At 33.8% G+C, this 18,714-nt stretch overlaps 2 protein-coding genes across 11 annotated transcripts in view; one reads left to right on the plus strand and one right to left on the minus strand.

Moving 5' to 3' along the window:
• Nucleotides 1-320: 320 nt before the first annotated feature.
• LOC145735259 (uncharacterized) lies at nucleotides 321-1,148 on the plus strand. Its single transcript, XM_081989098.1, has 4 exons — nucleotides 321-479; nucleotides 541-664; nucleotides 723-875; nucleotides 927-1,148. Exons 1-4 carry the CDS (start codon nucleotides 468-470, stop codon nucleotides 1,064-1,066), a joined length of 429 nt encoding a protein of 142 aa, XP_081845224.1. The 5' UTR covers nucleotides 321-467; the 3' UTR covers nucleotides 1,067-1,148.
• A 63-nt stretch (nucleotides 1,149-1,211) lies between these two features.
• The window catches only part of raw (NDT-like domain-containing protein raw), a 44,755-nt gene continuing 27,252 nt past the window's right edge, over nucleotides 1,212-18,714 (minus strand). For 3 of the 10 annotated variants that reach the window (XM_081989071.1, XM_081989070.1, XM_081989064.1), the window contains 9 exons: nucleotides 9,581-9,690; nucleotides 8,696-8,857; nucleotides 7,473-7,588; nucleotides 7,203-7,414; nucleotides 6,967-7,137; nucleotides 6,557-6,861; nucleotides 4,429-4,645; nucleotides 4,127-4,334; nucleotides 1,212-4,062 (listed from right to left, as the gene is read on the minus strand). In XM_081989071.1, the coding sequence (XP_081845197.1) occupies nucleotides 3,898-4,062; nucleotides 4,127-4,334; nucleotides 4,429-4,645; nucleotides 6,557-6,861; nucleotides 6,967-7,137; nucleotides 7,203-7,414; nucleotides 7,473-7,588; nucleotides 8,696-8,857; nucleotides 9,581-9,690 (1,666 nt within the window). In that variant the 3' untranslated portion in view covers nucleotides 1,212-3,897. Of the gene's footprint in view, nucleotides 4,063-4,126; nucleotides 4,358-4,428; nucleotides 4,646-6,556; nucleotides 6,862-6,966; nucleotides 7,138-7,202; nucleotides 7,415-7,472; nucleotides 7,589-8,695; nucleotides 8,858-9,580; nucleotides 9,691-10,764; nucleotides 11,049-12,779; nucleotides 13,259-18,714 lie in introns of those variants that run through there. The other 7 variants (XM_081989067.1, XM_081989069.1, XM_081989073.1 and 4 more) reach the window with 7 other exon arrangements.

Here is an 18,714-nt window from a genome sequence, read left to right on the forward strand (position 1 = left end):
CAGTTCAATCAAAATCAAAGGGTTCCCAATCCCAAGTATGTATAGTAACGCCTGAAACGTATTTTTTACTGCAAAAATTGTAACAGGGTACAGTTCAAGCAATTCTGTAGTTTTTTAAATTAAATTTATAATTACTTTGTTGTTCAAAATAATGTAAAGGCAGACCCATTTACTCTACCTTGCCGTACCTATTAATTTATTTTTTATCGTGTACACTACCCTTGACTATAAGAAATGTTTTCCTGCTCATGTTTTGGCTTCCCTAAAATCGATACCAATCACCGTTTGTATGATGTAACAATTCGGATAAGTTACTTAACAATAATGGACCGGAATGGTACTTTTCGTACTCTCCTGTTCTTAGTCGTACCAGTTCGAAGGTCATACTTTGAATTATATATACCGGGTCTTACGAGGGTTAGGTCACAGACAAGTCCAGTGCCTAAACCAGACAAGACATATTCACAATGAACAGTTTGGTGAGAACTCGGTGTTTAATTTAGCTTTTTGGACTAGGAAACCAATTTGAGAAAATTTTAGATCATTGCCCTTGCCACCCTTTCTGTTGCCTATGCCGCCCCTAGTGGTTTGATTCTTGGACACAGTGGATTAGGTCATGGTGCCATTCTTGCTGGATCAGTTGCTCATGGCGCTGCTATCGTCGGTATGTAAACACTTCACCAGTATTTTTTTGGAAAAATTGAAATTTTTTCGTTAATCAGGACCAACAGCACATGGTGCCGCTGTTGTAGGACCCTCCACGCATGGAGCTACCATTGTTGGACCCTCTGTAGGACATTCTGCCATTATTGGACCTTCTGCAGGACACTCCGCTATTGTCGGACCTTCTCTAGGACTTGGACATGGTTTAGTTGGTAATACAGTAAAAATTTACACTAAAGACAGCTTAACATGAAGCTTATTAGGAGGAGTTGGTTTGGGACTTGCCCATGGTTTGACCGTAGCTGGACCTGGAACGGTCCCAGCCACTATCGCTGGACCTTCTGGATCCATTCATGCCGCTGGTCTTTGGGGACCCACTCTTGCCCATGGTGCTCATTGGTAAACTTCTTACTTATTCGAAAATAGTGGAATAATTGCTATATTCCGTAAATGTGTATTGTAAATATATTTCAACCTTTAGCCTAGCATTGTTTTTTAAAAACTCCACTAGATACCAATAACCAATTTCTAACTAAAACAAAAGAAAATAATCTTTTAGTAAATTTTAATTTTACATAAAAAAGAAATAAATAGCAACATAATGTAAGTGCTAATAAGTATACAATAAAATATATTGCTAGATGTAAACTCTTTGACAAAACTGTACAATTTGCTATGTTCTCACTTTTTACATTAGTTGTGTTCATTTTGTGTATAATAACAATAATTATTTCACTGCCAATAAAAGACATACCTAAAGGTTATAAATCTATTAAATATTAACTTATATACAAACTGCCCCTAATTTGACCATTTAGGTTTTGTTACACTTTTAAATAGTTTTAGAAAATTTTTTTAGAAAAAAAAATATTACTTTAAACAACTATTATTAGTAGTAATAACTAGAAGAGATTCAGTTAAATTTTACTCTCCCTCTCTCTGCAAACTTCGACACAAAAAATTAATAATAATAATTAAATATACTACGACTTAAACTAAATATAAGATAAACGCACTTGACTCGATATAAACTTGTCGCATTTCACAGGAAATGAACGACACGTTTTTCCGCAAACATCACTTGTCCAGCTTCAAAAATAGTGTTTCAGGTACATGTCTCTTCAAACCAAACTATACAAAATTGCTATCCATCTTAATGTTAAAAAAGCTTCAACCCATTAATTGGCAGTTGACCATCGTATTAGTGCGTTACACATTCAAACGACATACTTAATAATAATACAAAAATTTTCGCTTCTATTGAATTGCCGATAAAAGTAGATGCGGATAAATCTGAGCAATGTTTGACCTGTAGTTTAGCTTAAAAGTCACTATTAGTAAAAAAAACTTACATTTATATTTCGTTTAAAAAAACAATATTTGATGCGATTTACATTGTGATGTTGCAAAGTATGTAATTTGACTAATTTTTCATTAATCAGGGTATTATTTAAGTACTTATTAACTGGAAGAAATTAAAATTGTGATGTGTATGTTTTTTTTATAATTGAAGGGCTTAATGTGAAACAATGCCACATTTTTTTAAATGAAATCTGTTTTTTCTAAAGTTTGCAGTAATTTTATTAATATTGTTGTCAACTAGAGTCCCATAGGGTATGATGCATTGACATATCTAAATTTTTTACCATATTTTTACCAACCGAAGTCAAATATCTCATTATTACATTTTTCAGCCCTTCAATTATTCCCTCATTTAACAACAATCTGAGTTTTCTTCTAAACTTGAAATATAAGGTAAGTCTTTACAGGAGCAGAGAGGCAAACAAATATAGATAAACAAATTATTTAAGTAACGGACCTTACCTTAAAAGGAACTATTATTTTCATGGCTGCCTTTTGTCAGACTAAACGTATACACAGGCGCGTTTTGCGATGCGCCGTTTAGAAAATACGCACAAGCAACGGGACCAACATTTTGCATAAACATATATCTATTTGTATATAAAAAAAAAATAATTTAAATAAATTGTGATATAAGAATGATGTAAACATGACGGACCAGTTTCTACGAAACGACAAAACCTAAATTACCTACAAAACATAATATTAGCTAAAGTTGTAATGGAGTTGCCCAGGCCTTAAGCCGTGGTATTTTCCTGTAATATTTCGCGAAATTTTCTGCCTTCAAATTACCCAAATATTACATCAATAATACCCAAAAAAAAAAACAATATAACTAAAGGTTCAAAGTGTTTCAAAGTACATCTAAATGTGATGATCTCTACTTGGAATTTGTAGTAGAAAAAAGTCCTGAAAAGTATATAAAGTGAAATAATTCCATTTTTGGAGTAAATAAAATTTTGGTGACACATTAAACGTATCCACTACTACTTTGACAGAGCTAAGACAGTCAATCCAAAGGAAAATGGAGATAATCAAGACAGTTATTGTACTTTTTTTAAAAATTAGAAGTGGCTTACCTAAGCCATGTGATTTACACAAATATTGCACCTGTGGACTTCAAGGTTTCAAGTAGTGGTAAATTGACAAAATGTGTGTTATCTAAAATTAAAATAAAAAATAAAATGCACCTTAAAACACTTTGAATCCCAAAAAACTACAAAGAAGAAAGCCGAACCATTCCGATTACCAATAAATAAAAGAAACAAACACGCTTTTTCGGCACTTGTCAAGGTTGAAACCTGACTTAAAAATGCCGCAAAAACGATTAGGATAAAACACTTGTTTTTCAACCGTTCAAAAAGTAAAACGATTCATAATAAAACCGAGACGGCGGTCGGCTTTCCCTTATCGCACAAACACATACAAAATTCCCGCATCACCAATTATACGTTGTCCATGTAATGAAAGAGAAAAAAACAAAACAATCTACCGGCACAGAAAACAAACTATCGATTGAAAAAAAAATACCCTATACAAACTAGATAACAAAATATACGTAAGAAACATTTGGATAAAAAACACTTTACATCAGCCTAAAGTGGAGAATTTGCATCGCTCGTTAGCTGCCCGGAAAATCCTCATTTTTTGCAAATAAATCTTGAAGAGTAATTTTATTTTGCTATCGAATAAAGAGAGCTTCCTTATAGCTGCCTGTACGTCAGCCTTTAACGGAGAGTGGAATCACAAAGGCTGACTATATCACTCGGTAAAACTTGTACGAAAAATGATAGAGAGGGTGGAAACAGAGAGAACCGCAAGAAACGATAGAAACAATTATAAACATCCATATTACCGCTTACTCTACTGTTACTACCTACTACTTAATTCCGTTTTGACTTCGCTGGGCACCAGTTTACTGATCACACAATTGACAGCGCCCTGTGGACTGTCAAACACTAAAACGTTACGCCGTTCCGCCAAATCGGTGATGTATGCGCGAGCACGATTGTAGTCTTTGATTGCCGTCTGTGTTAACTGTGGAATTAAATTTTGTAAGTTAGTGGAAAGTAATATTAAATCAATAATAAATAAAAATTACCGTTTCGTTGGCAATCACGCAGTTCTCGCTGTTCAACTGCTCCACGCACAACACAACGTCTTTTCCGCTTCCGATATAGTGAGCAGCTAAGATCATACTGGTTAGCGATCTAGTATCGTTGCTGATAACAAATAGAACCACCTTGCTCTGATCTATTTCGTTACGCCACTGCGAGACATCTCCTTGTTGGCCGTTTACTTTTGGATCTCTGGAATAGTCATTTAAAAAAACCTTCAAATATTTCATTAAAATCAGATAATAATTTACAGAATGCATAATCAGATTAATCAAACAAGTATTACCTTATTGCAGGATTGTAATATCGCAGACCGTGTCGTTCTAGCAATGGTATAGCGACGGATTCTCGCCACTTGGTGCCGGTTGCGAGACTACCACCCAGGAAAACGTCGTACAAAGGTTTTTGAGCGGAGGAAACTGGAACCTGATCCGTTGTGCAGCTTTTTGGCGTTTGACATTGTTGTGTTGACAAATGTCTTGTGAATGTCTGTGATGCCCAAGCTGCAAACATAATTTTGCACGTTTAATATTGAGAGAATTGATCGTAAGTTTGTTATTTGTTTTATCTTACATCATCATATAAACGTTTCTAAACATTACCATGCTCTAAAATGAAAACTTCAAAAAAATGCCATACATACAGAGTGGATTATGTTATCTGAATAGGGCGATAGTTTGACGCTGTGAGCCATCATAAATAGAGCCAAAGATTGTCTAAAAAGTGCCAGAGGGTTCTACAAGTATTTTATACTTTCCTAGAATTGTTTTAAATTGTCAGAGGCCTCTAGGACCATTTGGACAGTTTCATAGACCTTGATCAGAGGCCAGAGCCCTTTACAAGTGTCTTAAACCTGTCCATAACTGTTTTAAATTGCCTGAGGCCTCTAGAACTGTTTTGAAAGTGGCAAAGACCTCTAAATGCTACTGTGAACCTTTGAAAAAGTGCCAAAATCCTCTACAAGTATCTCAAACCTTTGCATAACTGTTTTAAACTTGCAGTGACCCAACCATTTTGATAGTTCCATAAACCTCTAAATTTTATTGAAAACCTTTTAAAAAGTGCCAGAGATCTCTACAACTGTTCTAAACCTTCTAAAAACTCACTGAATAGACTATAAGAAATAATACACTTTATTTATCAAAAATGAATATTTCTACACCATTTACACAGGTAGTTTAGAAAATATCACTTGGATTTTAGAAAATATAAGTTGCATCTCAGAACTTAAAAATTGTATTTCAGTATCGTAAATTTGATTATAGAAAGCGTGAGTTAAATTTCAGATTAGTCTTTTGTATTTCAGAAAAGGTCTGTTGGATATTAGAATAAGTTATTTCAATTTCAGAATTTTATTATGTTTCTGTGTGTTTATTAGTCCATTTTTTTAATTTAATATCAGCGAATATGTAGTAGTAGTAGTTCTATATGTAGTAACAATTACGAGTTACAAAACGCCAACAAGAATAACTTTGTCAATGAATACAAAATTTACATCCAAACTGGCATATCTTCATTTGCTAAAACTTTTAATAACTTTGTAACAATGACAGCACAATTACCTTTCACAAATGTTAGTATGAAGACTTCTGATATACAACTTTAATTTTCCAAATTACAAATAATCGTGTCAAAAATCCGACTGATCTTTTCTGAAATTCAAGAAACTATTCTAAAATACAATTTGTAATTTCTAAAATCAAAGTTATTATTCTAATATTGAATGTACCGTTTCCGAAATACAAGTGATATTTCCAAAATCTCATCACATGGTTTCTAAAATTCAACTGATGCTTTCTAAATTACATATGAAAATGGTGTAGTAAGTGTCTAAATAATTATTGAGAAAAAACTTTAGTTTTGTGAAATATCCGCAATAGAGCCAAGAAGGTGTACTATCAATTATATTAATTCATTCTTTCAACTTGACCCTTGACACATTTTTTTACCCCAACTTAAGTCTTTTGTGCCTTTACTAAAATAAAACTCTGTATACAAGCTTCCAATGTAAAACTGAATAAAAAAATAGTAAGAACAATTGGAAACCAAAATTTACTTTCATGTTTCATGCAAAGTATTACTAACAAGAAAAACCAAAAGTAAAATGGCATGACGTATGTGCTTTTAAAGTGCAGAAAAAATCCTTTTAGCAAAGAAAAACGTCAGCACAAAGCTCTACTTAATGGTTTGTTAAATACCTAACATGTTGGACATAGGTTGAAGAATTACATTTCTAACCAAATATCTTGTCTTCAAAAGTGCACAAGACCAGTATAAAGGTCTTATGTAATCCCTACCTAAAAAGAGGATAAATTGACTACAAACACTAAAATCAGTAGTCAAATTTATTTTGCAATTATTAACAGGCAATTATTCCAGTTTTCATTTTAAGAATTAAAATAACTGACACTTACCCTCAATGTTGCACATGCCACATCCGTCTGTACTAAGTTCAGCCATAATGGCGCAAAACTTCTCAAAAGTAAGCTTTGTAGCTTCGACCCCGTTATTGGTCGGTTCCCTTACAATACCATTGCGAGCTTGCGAATTGAAGTAGTTGTACAACTTGGAGATTTCCAGTGAACGATTGGTTAAGCGCTGATAGGCGTCAATAAAGTCCACCATACGCATCTGACCGCCGTAGCTGTCGTAAACCTCGCGCAGACGTCTGCAGAAAAAATTATCGCTTTTGAGACCGTGCTCCGGATTGCTGCAATTTCTAGAAAAATGGACGTCCGGTAGTTTGTTAGTGAGGGTGGGATTATGAGGAGAGTGTTGTCTTTGTCGTGTTCGGGTGTTAGTGCTAAAGCGGAAGATAACTCACTTTAATTTGTAGGTAACTTGCTCTTCTGGACTAGTTCCGTGTATTGACACGTTCTTCAGTATATCCGCCGTACACTGTAACGCTGTTGAGAGATTTGTGTGGATTTGCACTCCTTTAGACTTTATGAGATCTAATAGTGACTTTTGTCCTTGCACCAAATCATTATATTCCCTGCAATTAATATTCCTCTGTGACGGATTTGCATGACTTTGAACCACCACCCAATCAACACATACCTATCAGTAATATTTTCACCCATGATAGTTTGACCTATCCGATAGGGTTGAGCCACAACTATAACGCAGCGACCGCACGCTACCAGATACGCCACTTCCAGCATTCCCACTGTACTCCTAGTTTGACTGTCAATCACAAATAAAAGTACGGAAGCCGATTGTTTAGCGTCGTGTTCCTGCGCCACCAATTCTGGCGCCCACATCGCTACTTGCTGCAATCACAGAAAATGAACACAAAACTCAAAAACAGGTCCCATGAGTGGTGCTTACAGGATTATAGAAGCTGATTCCGTGTTTCTGGAGTTCTGGAATTGCCGTGTCCGCTCTCCACGTGGTCGGATTGCAAGAACCACCCAGGAAGACTTCGCATCTGCCATTGGGACATTCTTGAATACAATACAATTGATGTATATTTTGAGTTTTCAATTAAACATAAAATTGTTGTGGTTTTAGTTCCACAAATCCATCCATTACGTTTTTAACTTAATAATTAGCGCAGTCATAGGTTAAATATACCCAGCATTACCAATTTGTCTTAGTAATCTATAAAAAAACATAAAAAGTGAACATCTAACAGATGTCACTGTAAATAAGCTTATTAGAAAAGACATAAAACAACCTTAGAAACATAAAATAGCATTTATCTAAAAATTACTTTACACTCAAGATTAAACTTTATGATTACTGGCTGTATTGATTACACATGAAACATAAGATCAATGATTTATCTGCATACTGAAATGTCTGAATTGTACAAGATAATAATTATTACTGAAGCCTGCATACCACAATTATTGAAATTATAAAGTTATTTACAATTTAAGCAAACTAGATGATGTGATTTGTGAGGTAACAGATTTTATTCTTTTAAAATTTTACTTATTATGTTTTTCTGTAATATGCTCTAACCACAGGTGTTAGCAGCTGCATGTTATTTCAAGAATAAAAATACAGACACAATATTAACCTAAATTTTCTACTGTAAAATTAAAATGTCCCTTTTCAAACATTGTTTTTTTAATGCAATTCATTTTTTTAAACAATGTATTATATTAATTTTCTTGCTCATTTTTAGTAATCATAATATGGATAATACTTCTTGGAATCCTAAACTTAATACCTGTATACCAAAAAACGTTCACAGACAAGGCCAGTCAAGATAACATGTCCATTGAAATTGGAGATATGTAGTCAGACTAAAAATTTCTTAGAAATATGTATCACCTTGTAGGTATTCATTTCTGAGAAGTGAATATAATAGTAAAGTATCATCATGGGTATGATTAACCTGAACAACCCATTAATGGCTCACTTACTCATCTTTAAAATGTTAAATTTTTAGAATCCAACTTAACTACTAAAAAACTAAAAAGTTTTTCCCAACCAGTAACAGTCATTTACTTAGTTATTTACAGACTGAGCACTAATATGAACTTAACAGATATGATATAAATGCTAATTAACATAAACAAAAAAATTAACATGAAACTTACTGTTATTGTTTATTTTTTGTTGTGGTGCTTTCCTAAGCACTTTGGGGCTTGAGTGATTTTGCATCTCCCGTACAAAAACGCAAAACTCCCCAAATGTGAGATAGTTAGTGTTGGTGCCATTTCGTCTGCTATACTGTCTGGCACACTGCAGCATCTTTGTGACTAGAAAACGATAATAGGGTTATCGACACCGGACGTTTCCTCGCAAAATCAGACACTCATCAACATGCTTAAATGTTATTGTAACAATAGATTAACTAGGAAGTTGAAGGGACTGGCAATTTGAGCTGAAATTAAACAAACAGCAAGGCCACATGAATGGCCTTTGTGTTGTTGCAATCTTAAGGTGCACTGTACCTGAGACTGTTTATGTTTAGGGTTCACCGGTAATTTTCCAGTTTAGCACTGAGTTTAAATAGGTTGCTAGGGTAATTTTTAATTGAAAATTGTTGCAAAATGTTTTTGTTGACATGTTTTCTATTTTTGGTTTTGTTTTGATGTTGTGACTGGTTTAGTTGACATTGACGCTGATGACAACTTTCTTTTTAATCAGTTGGCGTCTTTGTCATGCTGGCAACGGGTAAAGTGTGTGAAAGAGAAAGATATGGTTGCTGCGATTTAAAACTTTAAAAACACCCACACACAGGATAGCCAACATTACAGTTTATATCTTTACTTTTGGGACAGTTTATCAACATTAACAAGTTTTTTTTTTTTTTTTAAATACAAAATGCAGTAATACAGTACCGAAACTGATTTTTAAACCACTTTCGTTTGTATGCATTAGTAGTTAACAGTAGCAGGGCGGTCATCAAAAATTTTTTTGGAAACCATAGAAATATAAAAGAACTTTTTTAACTCGACGAGGTATAAAACAACAACTACCTTGACTATCTGATGGAAATAAGTGCATGTCGTTGAACAAAGCCTTCACGGAGTCTTCTGGTATGTGTAACGTGTCTCCTAGCCTTAAGCATATTGCGTTGTAGACCTCCCTGGAACAAAAAGAAAACAATTTTTAAGTAATTTCAATTAATAAGTCCGTTATTATAAATTTAGGCTAAATTGTAACGACTTTTTTCAATTTTATTGCGGCTTCATAATCCTTGTTTTTTTGTTGTTATCACCATGTATTAAAGATTGCGTTCCGTTTATGTACGTCAAATATTTACTCTGCCAAGTATATCGATGACTTTATATATAATTATGTACATATAATCGTTTTATGTATATACCACACTGATAGGGGATTTGACAAATTAGAAAGTAGGTCTGTTCCCAGAGGGAATCTCCAACTAGTAATCAGAGAAATAGACACATCCATTGGGCACAAGTCAGAAAACGTCATAGTCACGTGAGCATTCAACCAATGAAACTTGACATTTACTGTTTCTGAGTTGGAAACCAGTCAGAGATTGCCTCTGCGAACAGACCTAGTAGGTTTTATAGCGTTAATTGGGTTTGATTGATAATTTTTCATTTAATTATCTATATCTATAATCTTTATCCACCCTGTATACCTATTTGGTAAAGGAAAGCCAACCTTTAAAACTCACTAGTAAAAAAATGTTAATACAGCTAACGGGTGTTCAATAATTGTTTAGGTCAGGTCGCCTATGGATGGCAATTGTCACAAAAAGCGTATGTCTTAGATAACGTTGCAAACAATTATGACAGCTGTCATTTCAAACCATATACGAACTTATCAACGTTCATGCTAGAACGAGAGAACCACAGCCAACTACGACCATAACAATTACTGAATACCCGTTGTTTCAAGTCAAGACAGTTTCCTACAGGGTGTCACAAATTTGTGTGTAAATATGATATTAATAAGATGAGTCTTAAAAGCATTGTTGTCAATAGTCGTTAATAATATTTCAATAATTTGTCAAGCATTTTTAGTTTGTTGTCTATTCACCTATTGCTATGTAAAAACTATCAGGCAGCTATAACACAGTTAACAGTAGGGTTAACTTGACTACTGTTAATATATTGTCATTGATTTGTGCTATTTATTTAATAAATTTTTCTAATGGGTTAATTATTTTATATGAAATATTACATACCCAGAAACTGGCTGTCTCTTGAGAGGCCAGGACCTGTTGATAATAATTTCCCTGCGATGGCCCATGTTAGCATGCATTCAAACTCACAATCACAACAAAACCACTACAAAGTCTATGTTAAGAACTTCTCGGCACTAATACTCGCTCAAACAATTCATGTGTAGCATGGTATTTTATCGAATCTGAAATACGCGAATAAATCGTTATTATTTATGTTGTTAGTATTCGACATTGAAATATCAGCAGTGATGTTATGCATTGAATGGAGAACGGCCAGCAACTACCAGTTTGATAAATTGGATGGCTGTTTGGTGATAACCGATATCAGTGTTTGGGGAGTTTTAGTGCTAAAACAGTGTCAATTGTCTTATTTTTGTCCACGTAAATGAGCAAACTAAGTTAAGTTCAATTGGTTTAACATCCACTTCTTAGGTGGTTTTAGTTAATTTTGAGTATTAGCTTAAAAGTGTCGTCGTTCGTGCAAAAACACACCAACCACTCAAAATAATTAATATCTCTGATATGAGAAATCAATATGCTATTTTTAACAGTGTTGTAATTAACTGCCACATATTCGACTCAACTATCTCAGGATTATTCAATTTTATCATAGATCCCTATAGGATTTGTATTAGCGACACTTTCACTTTATCTCCTGTGTTTGTCATTTCAAAGCTTTGTTTTATAAACGGTAACAGATCCGTTTATGACAAAGTAACGGGCCCCACAATCGATAAAGATTGATCCAAACAGTGTGATATGAGGATACAGATGCACGATAACAATAAATGGAAGGCAACGTCACGTTTATTTTGTATTGTAATAATTAAAATCAGTTCATTCAGTAAAGGATCTCCTATAAACAAATTCGGTGTTCTATTTTAATCAATGTTCGAATAAATTGGCATCCAAAATCAATATTCACAATTCCAAATAAGCTTTGAACGAGGCGTGATTTGTAAGTGTAAATGTTTAACTACATATATTTAAATGTTTACTTTGTAAAGTTTCACAATTATCTGTATAACTACCAGGGGAAAAAAGAAACATTTTTAGAGTTTGTATGTTAGTTAGATGACAAGAGACACCAATAAACTTTTCAGCCATTCCTGGTAATGAAACAGGACCAAACCACTAATTACGCAAGCTATCTAAAACAAATTGTCGCACATGAAGTTGTTCGAGTGTTGTTAGTTCATATAGGTTATCAATAACCATGGTGTTTACTTTTCGTTTACACTTTCCCTGTTAAAAACTGCGTTTTGATAATTAAAATGTACAGCCAGAGGCTCAGTAGACTTAAAAAATAAAAGATGAAAGTAATATAAGTCCAGTATTTGCGTACATCACAGTGCTCAGTGGTTTGTGATTGGTAAAAAAAAACAGCAAGCTAAATGCTGCACATGTTGATAGAGATGATTCTTGAGGGGTAAAGAAGAGTTAAAAATGTTGATGAAGTTTTGTGACATTTTGACCAAAAAATTAGCAATATTATGTATATGACACAAAAAGAGAAAAAACAACATTAACAGATGCTTGCAACAAAGTTTTTTTCTGGCTTGCCTTTGTGACTGGTTGGTGAAAATTCTTACCGACAATGGAAGAGAAGATCACTCCTTCTAGAGCTTTGCTCACGATTTATTATAAACATAGTGTACTGAATACATAGTAGACCCCAAAAAGGCATACAAGTGAAGAAATTCTTACGTTAAATATGGTAAAATCATAATTGACTCCAAACTAGGACCAAACAGCATTGGATTTACAGCAGAATAATACAATAATAGCACTAAATTTACTTATTAAAAAAAAAAACTATTTTGATACTGAATGTGACTGAAATCAAACATTTTGATGTTTTGTCTGTTAGTTAAAATAGCCAGGACGTTGCCAAACCTGACCTTAGATCAAATTACATAAGCTTGTGCAGAATGAGTTTGCAATGTTGATGTATTATACATTGAGGCCATCATGCAGAACGAATTTACATCCATTTTTCTGTAAAATATACTCACATCAGAAATTGCAACCACTTTCGCGTAACACCATAGCGTTTCGGATGAATTGTCAGGATCTCGTCCTTCACTTTTAAATCACACTTTTTAAAACCCATTTTTGTTTGTTATTACTGTTATTTTATTATTATTAATCTACTACAAAATATAGTCTCGTCAGTCTCAACAATATGGAATGATGTTTCAATGCATGCTAGACCACTTACACCGCAGCTATAATGGTGATAAGTCTGGACAGTACTGGGGCCATACACCAAAAAAAAAAAATACTTTTAGAATGGAAAGATGGTTATTAAGAACGGACAAAACAAAAACGGAAAAACACGGGCGCACTCAAAATACACATTGGCGAACTGACGAAAAACTTAAACTTAGAGCGCCCACGCGCATTTTGGCACTCGCGAACTTGGCTTAAGCTTAAGCTGATCAGGCTTAAGCTAAATACACTGTTAACCAAACGATCGCTAGGAAGCGACTGGAAATTATTCGCGATTTTAATTGCCTGAGACTTGTGTATATTATCGTTGCAAATATGAGTTGAAGGTTACATATACGAGGCGATGTCCGTTCTTTTTCTTTCATGTCACTGAGTCAATACCGGGTGTTATTTCTATGTCGTGAGTAATCCAATCCATGTCTAAACAAGTACCAAAAACATACTTAAAATACCATTTTTCCTATATAGATAATGAAAGCTGTCAAAGCTGATAAGTGGTAAAGTGCAGTTTGCTACTTACTACAACCAGTAGCTTAAGCACAGGTACTCTGAAACGGATTAAAGTGGAAATTTCAACAAGTAGAAAATTTTGTCATTTCTATATTCACCTGTGACGTCATTATCTACAGGTTGTCTCATTTTCTGTACATGTTTGTATTTCTTTAAAGTCAAAATTCAAAAGACATTAGTTAGATCAAATATCTGGAGAAAAGAACACTCAGGGAAATTGCATCTTTTTACTTAGACGACTTACAGTAGAGGATTGCAATTTCTTCACGGTCTATAGGAAGCTCTGACACATCTCAGTAGAACTATTTACTTTGTCAGAATGTACTATCTGTAAAGAAGAATATACTAGAAATGAAGTGGAAAGAGAAGGAGGTTCTTATGATAACGATGCAAGGAAGTTGACACTTTTGTGTTGATCCCTTGATGATTTTTATGCTAAAAATAATTAGCTTTATTCATTTGGTTTGCAAAAATAGTATAATTTTGTCTTGCTTTTGTGTTGTTAAAAAAAAACTGTTAAAACCAGCTTAAAATCCACATTGTAGACATCTAACATATTATATTGAAATTTCAGCTTAGTGGGTAATGTCAAGTGAGCACATTGAAGAACACAGGGTGGTTCAGTAAGTTCGTAAGTTTACTGAACCACCCTGTATTAATATTTCGACGGAAAAATTTTGTAACCAACTCTTTTAATTGGCGATTAATACACTCGTTGGTTAAATAACTATTTTAAATGTATTTTGCTAATGTCATCAAAAGTGTCAAAGTGTTAAAATGAATTAAAAAAATTTACTGACGTCATGGTGACGTATGGGATAAGTTAAAGGTTAGTTTTTTGATAAATACCGTTTCTGGACCTGTGACAGTTGTTGACAGGTAGTTAACAATTGTTATTAATTGTCAAAACTGTCATTACGACGACGCTGTCAACTGAACAGATTTAAATTGGTCCGGAAAACGACCAATTAGGTTTTTTGACAAATATCCTACATTTGTGGTTTTAACACTCTGTATTGTCAAAAAGCAAATTGGAAACTTTGTGACAATTTCAGTTTTCGAACTATCAGTTTGGTATAAAGGGTGAATTGAACTCTAGTAGAAGAGGGGAAAACACAGAAATGTTCACCTCCTGATGAATCGAACATTTCCAAACCTTTAGAACACCAATTTTTATTCCTGGGAAGCTAAAAATAACGTTTCCGGAAATTATAACCATGTCTAATATACCGGGTGTGCGTGAAATATATATATTTTGGTCACTCCCAACTAAAAAATAAATTGTCTCACTTTTCTGCCCGCTTTGGTGAGGGTAAAGAATAACACATTTATATTGTTACTTCCACTGTTAGTTATCTGTTCATATTTTAGTTAGGTAACACCAAAAGTTGGTCTGATAATCTTAAATACTTTAACGAAACGAATTTTTAAAGAAACATATCATTTTACCAAACTAAAACCGTTCAACACGTGTATACTCCTCCTTCCTGTTATTTAATGAACACATCAATGAACGAAACTACTCAAAACGTGATTTTCCTAGAAATAATACCGTACACACAAAATATTTCCAATTTATAAACATGCTTACCTCAAAAACTGTGAGTGATCTGTAGCAAACCTGATGATGTCACAAGTAGCGAAATGGCGATTGTTTACGAGTGGGCAAATTTGGTTTTTAAATATAATTAATTTAGTCCATGTATCTAGGTTAAAATTAGCGAAATAGTAGCAGTTGGCAAGTGATTGAATTAATTTTTTTTGCGCAAACGAACCTAATGGGATTCATTGACTGTCCGTTTCAGATCGGTGCCAAAAAAAGTCAAACAATAGTTTAATCGTTGAAATTTCGTTTTTGGTATGGTTCAAATATCGAGGTGTGGTCTGCTAAAACTGCGTTGGGAAATATACCTAAAAAATATTCGCTATTCTGACATCATCCAGGTGAAATTGCTAATGTTCTGAATGTCGTAGGCGTCGACTATAAACTTAAAATGGTTTGCATCCACTAGTCCGCCTCGCTTTATTAACTACGTTGCTTAACTGGAAATTTGTTCAATCAAAATGTGTAGCACCGTTTTGGTAGAGATTCAGCATTTCCTGTATTACACGAAACTGGTATCTTCATTCCGCGAACGGGCAAAGGAAATCGACAGAAATACGAGTATTTCCTCATTAAATTTCATTGGCTCATCGAAAAACAAATTAAAAGACTGGGGGAAAAACAACGAACATCCGGTGGTTTGTAAATAACTGATGATGAGCAGAATTGGATGCAAAAATACCAGGCAATCTATTGGCTGACGTGAGTTTTTTTTGTTTGTTGCATTTTCGTTTTTGACGGTGGTCAAGCTACAGAAAAATACGTCAATTATAAAAAAAATAAAATTTTATATTAGGTTATTGTTAATGCCTACATTTATGATCTCAATTCTGACTTTAATTGTTTTAATGTTATGTTGTTGCTTCTGATGGTAAGTCCTTATATAAAAGAAAACCTGTTTTTTTTTAACCAAAGAATATTCTGTAAAATATGTAGAAAAAAACATTATTAATTAAAACTACGTCCTATTTTTTTTAAATAAACATATAAATTGCTACTTATCTGCATACTCAGCTGTAATAATTATTAGTAATTGCAAAATAAACTGTAATTTATCTTTAAAGTGGCTTACAGAGATTAAGACCGGTAGTCAATTTTTAAATGAGAGTCGTTTTGCAACTAACGCTTTTGATACAAGTACAACACGCAAACCATTATAATAATACAAAGTGTGGCTCAGTTTATTCGAAATGAGTATAACTATGCAGTTTCGATTTCAACACAGCTTACTGTGTTTCGATTCCATTAAAACGAAATAAAAAATAACGTTAATTTTATTTATTAAATAAGGAAGTGAACGGAATGCGGCAGGGATTCTGTGCGTCTGACGTTAGCGCTTTGAATAAAGTCATTAGGATGCAAATTAATTTAACTGTCCAGTAGAATGGCAACTTTTCTCTTTATTAAGGAAAATAATGCCTACTGTAATTCCCCGTTAAAAAAATAATTCACATGGTTTTTGCTGGTAAACTTTAATGAAGTCTTACGTGACATCTTACTGATAACTCAAATGTCAATAAGCTCAAATAGTGTGCAAGTCATTCAACCATTATAAGGCTACTAACCTACCTTTATGTCGCAAGCTTCTTGACCTTATTGTTATTTTAATCAATTTGAGATTGGGCTCATTCCACATATTTTTTTTATTTCATCTTTGATTAGGACGCAAGTCTAACATAACAAGAATTAAATAAAAATATTAAAATTTTATAGTAACATTTAAAACGCTAGATATGACGTAGACGGTTTTCAACCAATTAGGTACGAGGAGCCACTTTGTCGTGCTGTCAACCATCAGACAGCCATAGCCAATAAAACTGCTGAAAGTCGTCTACGTCATATACGCGGCAAACCTGTCGATTTGAATTAAAGTCCTGTAAATTATCAAAAAACCTTCTTTTTTGTAAATAAACTACTTGTTCCGATATTTCAGACTAAGCTTCCCGATTTATATGCATTGAAATGTTGAGACAATGCAATGATGGGTTTTAAACCCACTGTGCAATTTTAAGGCACTAATTTTTTACATTCTTTAAACAGTATTTTCATAGAAAAATTATCAAATCAGCTATAAGGTATCATCAGCAATAAATACTGTGACCACAATAAAATGTTTACGCATATTTCAATAATTTAATAGATTGCGAGAGTCTTTTATGTTAATACTGTGTTTAAGAACCACACAATTATACTTCCATCAAAAGATAATTACAAACCAATTTACTGATAACATAACTATGACGTTGGTAAGGCGTTACAAAATGTTATAAAAATAACAATGAACCGTTTCAGTTAAGTTAAGTTTGACAAAAGGTTAATTTTAACTGATTTGTAAATCCTGACTACAAAGAAGATTATGAAAATTGTAATTGCTTTGGGCTTTGGGCTTATTGAATTGTTGCACAGTTCGTAGTTTGTAACACTGTAATTTAGGCAAATTCTGCACATGTGGACTAAAAACAAACTGTTTTGCTTAATTAGTGCTATTTATGTAAATCTCTTAAAGTTCTTATTGGGTAACAATAAAACTGACACTTAATAGAACAAACTAACTTTGATATATGACAGATGGTTTGAAACAAACGAAAAAAAAAACTACTTGCATGAAAACCAAATAATCCTGTACTATTGCATAATAAAATACGAATATTTTATGCACATGCAGGCGTTTAGTGTAAATTTATTCAGAACCGTTTGCCATATAAATGTTGCCACATCCAAGAAAAAAATCGACATCGACTTATCGGCGATAATGTCAAATGAGCAAATCACTAAAATTAGATCGGTCGATTAAAATCGCATTAAGCGTTTATCACGTGTATTAAGTAATTTATTTGCGTTCTTTTTAAGGTCACGAACGTTGGGGTTGGTTATCGGGATCAAGGGTGACGTCAGAATCGAATCGAATTCGATTTCCGGACAGGCGAGTCATTAGCCTTTCGATTGGTTGTCGCCTATGACAAAGATACATTTTATTGAACCTGTTATCGTTTTTGCAGTAAAAAATTATTATATGTGCAGCATTTGCGTACATCTAATGTGATTGGTCAAGAAAACTGAAAGATGCAGAAGATGTTGCTCCAAACCATTTTCGCAGTCATGAAATTCTTCTTCTTCCAGGCCCTCGTCGGCCATCAACTTTGCCTTGGATTATGTTTTGGAGATTTGGACCATTCTTCAGAGTACTTCTTCGTTTGTAATTCTTTCTATCCAAGAGATTCTAAGAATTCTTCTGAAAATCCACATTTCAAAAGCTTGCAACTTTTTTTCCATAGCATCTGACAGCGTCCAACCCTCCACACTGTACAGAAGAGTGGAGTATATACAACACATGACTATTCTCTTCTTTAAAGCCAGATTCAGGTCTCGACCTGGCAGGAGCGGTATCATCTGCATAAACGTACTTCTTGCTATTTCAACCTCCTAGTTTCTCCTCACTAGTTTGGTTGACCCTGTCTAACAACTCTTGTAGCCCCTCTATACTATCCGATAACAAGACGGTGTCATCAGCATAGCGGATATTATTGATGATTTCACCGTTAACTCTGATGCCTCCTTGAAAACTCACAATAGTCTATCCTACGCTTCTAACATGGTTTATTCAA

The sequence above is a fragment of the Ips typographus genome, linkage group LG11 (genome assembly GCF_016097725.1).
Source record: "Ips typographus isolate SLU linkage group LG11, UJ_Ityp_2.0, whole genome shotgun sequence".
NCBI classification, from domain to species: domain Eukaryota; kingdom Metazoa; phylum Arthropoda; class Insecta; order Coleoptera; family Curculionidae; genus Ips; species Ips typographus.

Coding starts and splice junctions, on each gene's coding strand:
- LOC145735259 (XM_081989098.1), top strand. Junction 665..722: donor TCATGGCGCTGCTATCGTCG/GTATGTAAACAC, acceptor TTCGTTAATCAG/GACCAACAGCACATGGTGCC. Junction 876..926: donor ACTTGGACATGGTTTAGTTG/GTAATACAGTAA, acceptor GAAGCTTATTAG/GAGGAGTTGGTTTGGGACTT.